At 40.6% G+C, this 6,376-nt stretch overlaps 1 protein-coding gene across 1 annotated transcript; it reads left to right on the top strand.

Moving 5' to 3' along the window:
• Nucleotides 1-2,812: 2,812 nt before the first annotated feature.
• LOC121550505 (heme-binding protein 2-like) lies at nucleotides 2,813-5,501 on the top strand. The gene is made up of 7 exons (XM_041862787.2): nucleotides 2,813-2,919; nucleotides 3,173-3,232; nucleotides 3,386-3,467; nucleotides 3,774-3,894; nucleotides 4,014-4,153; nucleotides 4,702-4,865; nucleotides 4,981-5,501. Coding segments are annotated over exons 1-7 (648 nt in total). The 5' UTR covers nucleotides 2,813-2,917; the 3' UTR covers nucleotides 5,060-5,501.
• Nucleotides 5,502-6,376: the final 875 nt, after the last annotated feature.

Genomic DNA, 6,376 nt, shown 5'->3' with positions numbered 1-6,376 from the left:
AGCTCTTTGGCATCAACTCAACTCGCCGTGTTTGGAGGAGGAGGAATGCTGCCTATGACCCCAAGAACACCATCCCTACCATCAAACATGGAGGTGGAAACATTATGCTTTGGGGGTGTTTTTCTGCTAAGGGGACAGGACAACTTCACCGCATCAAACGGATGATGGACGGGGCCATGTACCGTCAAATCTTGGGTGAGAACCTCCTTCCCTCAGCCAGGGCATTGAAAATGGGTCGTGGATGGGTATTCCAGCATGACAATGACCCAAAACACACGGCCAAGGCAACAAAGGAGTGGCTCAAGCAGAAGCCCATTAAGGTCCTGGAGTGGCCTAGCCAGTCTCCAGACCGTAATCCCATAGAAAATCTGTGGAGGGAGCTGAAGGTTCGAGTTGCCAAACGTCAGCCTCGAAACCTTAATGACTTGGAGAAAATCTGCAAAGAGGAGTGGGACAACATCCCTCCTGAGATGTGTGCAAACCTGGTTGCCAACTACAAGAAACGTCTGACCTCTGTGATTGCCAACAAGGGTTTTTCCACCAAGTACTAAGACATGTTTTGCAGAGGGGTCAAATACTTATTTCCCTCATTAAAATGCAAATCAATTTATAACATTTTTGACATTCGTTCTTCTGGATTTTTTGTTGTTATTCTGTCTCTCACTGTTCAAATAAACCTACCATTAAAATTATAGACTGATCATTTCTTTGTCAGTGGGCAAACGTACAAAATCAGCAGGGGATCAAATACTTTTTTCCCTCACTGTATGTCAGTATATGTAAAATAATTAAGGGAATATCAAATACATGCACAAATATTCCCATATACTGTAGGTACATTTTAAAATATTCTCACACATATCTTTTTTAATTTAGCAGATTACTCAAACTCCTGATGTTAAAGTTTAAACACTGAGGTAAACACTAATGCTCAGGCAAAAGCATATTCAGATTAAGAAGGGTTCTTTGTAGAACCCTTCTTGCCTTCCAAAGTATCCTTCTGGCCTTCCAAACAATCATCAAAAAACCCTTTCTTCCGAAAACGTTTTTTAGGATGAAAAAGGTTCTAGGTAGAACTCTTTGCCTTTTCCAAGAACCTTTGTCTTGCAAAAAGGGTTCTTCAGATGAAAACAGTTCTTGGCAGAACCCTATCCCTCCGCAAAGAACCCTTTTGGAACCTTTTTTTCTGAGTGTAAACTGAACTGCACTCTAGTGCTATGTGTTGGAACAGGGCGTCTCATGCTCAGAGAGAAACAAACACACCTCTGATGTTTTGTTCAATCACTCTCACAAGCTCGTTTTATCTACAAATGTAACGTTTTTGAACAGCAACAACAACAACAATAACAACAACAACAACTACAACAACAATTGGCTCTGCAGCCAGTGTGACAACACCCGTTTCCCCTGACTTGATGCCATGGAAATGTCCACAACATACAGTTTCATGGTCCTGGTTGAATCAGGCTATGGTAACGTGTTGGCTAAGAATTTGACATGAAGCACATGCTTACGCCACATAGAACGGACATAAGACAGGGGATCATGTGAGTTATTTGGAGTTTTTCTTCTTCTGAGGCTGAAGTCACCAAGTGAAGGCCGTCGCCCGTTGAGCCCCTGAGGTGGTGACCAGCTGACATCACAGGGGACGTTGGAGGTTTGCTAAAGATCATTTAAACTGAACTGACTTTGATTGCGCATGCCAGGGAGGCTATTTGCTAAATCCAGGACAGGGTTCATTCCATGACTGCATCCAACTTGACATTCAGTGGCTTCCTTTTCTTGTTTTCGTGTCTCCTTTCCTACACTGATGTGAAAGAACAGAGACAGTTGAAATCAGATTCAAAGTGAGGAGCGTCGTTTTGTATTCACCACTTATCCTTTATATCTTCAGGTCAGCCCATGTGAATGGAGACGAGGTGAGGTAGCCTAGTGGTAGGGAGCGTTGGGCAAGTAATTGAAAGGTTGCCGGTTCAAATCCCCGAGCTGACTAGGTGGATAAATCTGCCGATGTGCCCTTGATCAAGGCACTTAACCGTAATTGCACCTGCAAGTCCTTCTGGATAAAAGTGTCTGCTAAATGACTAAAACAAATGTTTTAAATGAAGCCATTTCAGACTATTGAGATACACCCCAGAGTTCTGTTTTCTAGGCTACTCTTCTCTTTGTCGGGGTCAAAGCTGAGCTCTTTGGGTCGTCCAAGTGCTGTCCTATCTGCTTTTATAGGTGGGGAATATGGTTTGATATGAATTGGAAAATGTTTGCCAAATGTGCATTTAATTTCACTCTGCATTCTAACAACTTAATATCATAATAAATGTGGATTACCTCCGGAGGTGGTCAGGAAGATCTGATCACAATGTGTCTTTAAATCGTCTACACCTGTCCAAAAATGTGGGCACAATCAGAATGTGGACAATATCAGGACAAAAAGTCCATGTTAGCATCAGTTATAAACAGGGCTTCTCCATTGCCCACTAGTGATTGGGAATGTTGACCCAGCAGTGCTCAGTGAACAAACTACATGCAAGTGCTATTTATTTAGTCTAGACGTGACAGCCAGGCTGTTATTGCGAAACAGCAAAGGTTGTAATTACGAAACAGAAATATATAATAGTCTACCACACGTGACGGATCTAGTCACAGCCTCTTTCTCAATAAGCCTATACTTGTTTTTCAAAGACGCATCAAGATCGATCGTCTCACGTTATCTAACTTGGCACACACTTATTTATAAACCACCATTTCTTCTCTTCAGCACGTGAAGTCCATTGCACATTCTGTGGTGAAGTGGGTGTGTTTTGGGGAGTGACACAAATAACCCTCAGTTGGTATAAATAGTTTATCTGCAAGCATTTCCCTCAGGCCAGTGGATGCATCTGAACTGAGCTGATCTAAAAGACACACACTCAGCACAATGTAAGTAGAAATTATAGGTTATCATTGCATTGATTAGGTTTGTTTGATTTGTGATGGTGTTAAGTAATTAAAGGAAGAGTGATTTTATAGTAATATAAATGTGTAATAACATAGTTTACTGTCTTTTAAAGTATTTCAATATTGCAATCTTAATGAGTTATGTCTGTATAATAGATTTTTCATATGATGATGTCACTGACTGTGTGTACTTTAGGTTTTTAATGTGATAACACTGACTGTTTGTGTACTTCAGGGTTTATTTTGCAGGGTTGGTTGGCTTGCTTCTCATCTTGACTGCTGAAGCCAGAATTGGGTAAGGAAGTTATAATACACTTCTGTTATTTTTCCACACATCATAACCACACATTTCAGAATTAATGCTATTTTTGTATATTGAATTAACGGTATCTGTGCTAAATCGTATGCTATTCTCCATTATTGATTTGTTTTCAACTGATCCCTATAGGAACTCCTCTGAGTCTCGCTTCTGCACAGAGTCAAAGGAATGTCTGCTGTATGATCTGGTGTGCAAGAATGACGATTATGAGGTGAGTCTATTGTAGAGCACAAATGAAAGGCTACAACCTAGTCAGGAGTTATTTTTGATGCTTAGTTGTTGGTCAGGGTAGCAGATACAAAACAATAGCATTTACATTAGAATATATCAAATCAACATCATTATTATCCCCATGGTTATCGTATTGGGTATCTGTATTCGGAAACATGTTGTAGATCAGTTATGCAGGGTTGTTGCACTTTTTGCACAGTCTCATCCTAATCCCATCCCCAACATCTGTAACTCAATACACTCTCCAACACAGGACTCTGAGTGAAGGTTTGTGTCTGTGTTACAGGTGCGCCACTATGACTCGGTGAAATGGGTGTCGACAGATGAAGAATCATACTTCATGGACAAGGCCACCTACACTGCCTTCAGGAGACTCTTCAAATATATCACCGGATCAAACAATGCTGGTGTGTGTGTGTGTGTGTGTATCAATATATTTGTGTGCGTGTGGATGCACTTGCATGAGTCTCGGTTTCCATGCGTGTGTCTACCTGGTAACAAGTGCTTACACAAATTTTTCCTATAGGCGTCAACATTGACATGACAGCTCCGGTGACAGTCAAAATTGAAGAGAAGAAGAAGATGTGGGCGTCGTCTGTCTTCACCCTCAGCTTCCTCCTGCCGTCTACCCATCAGATGACTCCTCCCCAACCCACTGATGACAAGGTAAAGCCCAATCCCAAATAGACCCTATGCCCTATGCACTTGTGGAGATCTGAGAGGATTTGATTGGTATAAGCAATATGGTGAAACCTCCACTTAGCCTATTAGAGGTCACTATATTGCTGACGCCTGTCAAAAACCTGTCAACCTGACACAATGACATCCACATCGTTGCCAGGGGTATGTAGTATTTGTGTGTTATATTGTGTGTGTTTTTTCAAATACTGCCTGGCTCAATGGTACCAATGGAATAGTCCCAAAAGTGCAAACCCCGCCCTCCTGGCACTCTAGAAAAGCTGAATCTAAGTTGAACCTAATATGATTGTATATCAGACCTGGGTTCAAAAACGTAGATTTAGCTTTTATAGAGCGCCAGGTGGGCGGGGTTTGCACCTTTGGGACTATTCCATTGGCGCCATTGAGCCAGGCAAGCTCAATCAATTAAGTATTTGAAAAAACACAAATACCATTTGAACCCATGTCCGGTATGTCATGTTTTTTTAAAGACTGCTGGTTAACAATGTGGATGTCATTGTGATTTCCCGGTGCAGGTGTACTTTACAGAGATGCCAGACATGAAAGTGTACGTGAGGAGCTACGGCGGATGGATGATGTCTTTGACATCCAGTGTAAACTCCATGCTGCTGAAAAGGCAGCTAGACAAAGTCCAGGCCACCTACAACAAAGACTACCACTATGCTGTGGGATATGACAGGTGAGAGCACGGATACAAATCCTTCAATATATCCAACATCCAATCCAATTCCACCAGAATACTTCTATCAAACATACTTTAATATTGTGTGTGTGTGTGTGTGTGTGTCCTACAGCCCAATGAAGATTCTGAACAGGCACAATGAGGTGTGGTACATGGTTGAGGGAGAGCCTGTCTGCCCTACCTCCTCCTAAACATCCTCCTCCACTACTGCTGAGTCTGGTGTTAACGCTTTGAGGAGGACCAATGGGAGGTGCATGGTAGACTGAGAACATCTGAGAAAATGTGGTTTGGGGACAACAAGGATGTTAACTAAGAGATGTGTCCCTGATCTGGTGGCACTATAATCCAAAATCAATATGCCACATATTATGTGTATACATACTGTATGTCTTACAAGTTTTTCATACTTATTCAGGGTTCAATTTGTTAGGGAGGTGCCTAGCTCACCCTAGTCCTGTAATTCGAACTCTGTACATATTGACATGTTCTAACAATGTGGGGTGAATGTAGACAGGGATATTTTTGTACTAAATAACTGAGTCCGTTTGTCAAAAGGGAAGTTACTTTTCATAAACTACAATATTCAATGTTGAACATGATTTAGATGATTTTCTTAATAAAATATGAATAGTTTCTGTGTTGAGTTTGTTGCCTCAACAATATGCCGAACAAATCCTCTCTAGCTCTTTGATCATACTCGACTGGTGGTGAATACAGTACGATTATAATGAACATAAAATCTTGGATAATTGCATCAGATTCCATATGTTACATAGTCTGTCCATGAGAGATTATAATGAACATTACAAATGAAATGTTACATTTTACATTTTAATAATTTAGCAGACCCTCTTATCCAGAGTGACTTACAGTTAGTACGTTAACCTCTAGGTACAACAATCACATATCACTGTAAGTCAAACTTTCCTCAATAAAGCAGCTATCAGCAAAATCAGTGCTTGGAAGAAAAGACAAGTGCAAGTGTTAATGCAAGAAAGCCAAGTGCAATGGTAAGGTGTTAGGCTTTCTTGTGTGTTTTGTTTCAGTCATTCCTTTCACAAATACAGTGAAGTCGTATTTGAAAGTCATAAAAATCGAATTTGTTTGTTACTATTCAGTAGTGCCCAACACAAGAACACCATACACCGTTCACCATTCAGTGCCGCCGTTAACAACAAGGGCATGTTCTAAGAAGAAAACATCTCAAATACTTCAGATAAGTAAGAAAACAGATCACAAGTAAGTACATTCTTAGAAAAAAGGGTTCCAAAATGATTATTTTTGGAGGGATAAGGTTCTACCAAGAACCGTTTTGATCAGAAGAACCCTTTTTGGAAGACAACGGTTCTTGTCTTAAAGATCTGCTTTAATATTGCAGATAGATTGTAACTTCCATCAATGTAATTGTCTGCATCACTTTCAATCCCCCATATATATTTTTTGCAAATATATATATATATATACATACATAACTCCACCAGTCCTACCTATGATATCATTTACGAAGA

This window comes from Coregonus clupeaformis, chromosome 35 (genome assembly GCF_020615455.1).
Source record: "Coregonus clupeaformis isolate EN_2021a chromosome 35, ASM2061545v1, whole genome shotgun sequence".
NCBI lineage: Eukaryota > Metazoa > Chordata > Actinopteri > Salmoniformes > Salmonidae > Coregonus > Coregonus clupeaformis.
This window is presented reverse-complemented; position numbering and strand designations above follow the sequence as displayed.

Excerpts from the sequence above, each read along its gene's own strand:
- LOC121550505 (XM_041862787.2), top strand. Across the intron at positions 3,895-4,013 it reads CACCGGATCAAACAATGCTG|GCGTCAACATTGACATGACA; the intron begins GTGTGTGTGTGT and ends TTTTTCCTATAG. Across the intron at positions 4,866-4,980 it reads TATGCTGTGGGATATGACAG|CCCAATGAAGATTCTGAACA; the intron begins GTGAGAGCACGG and ends TGTGTCCTACAG.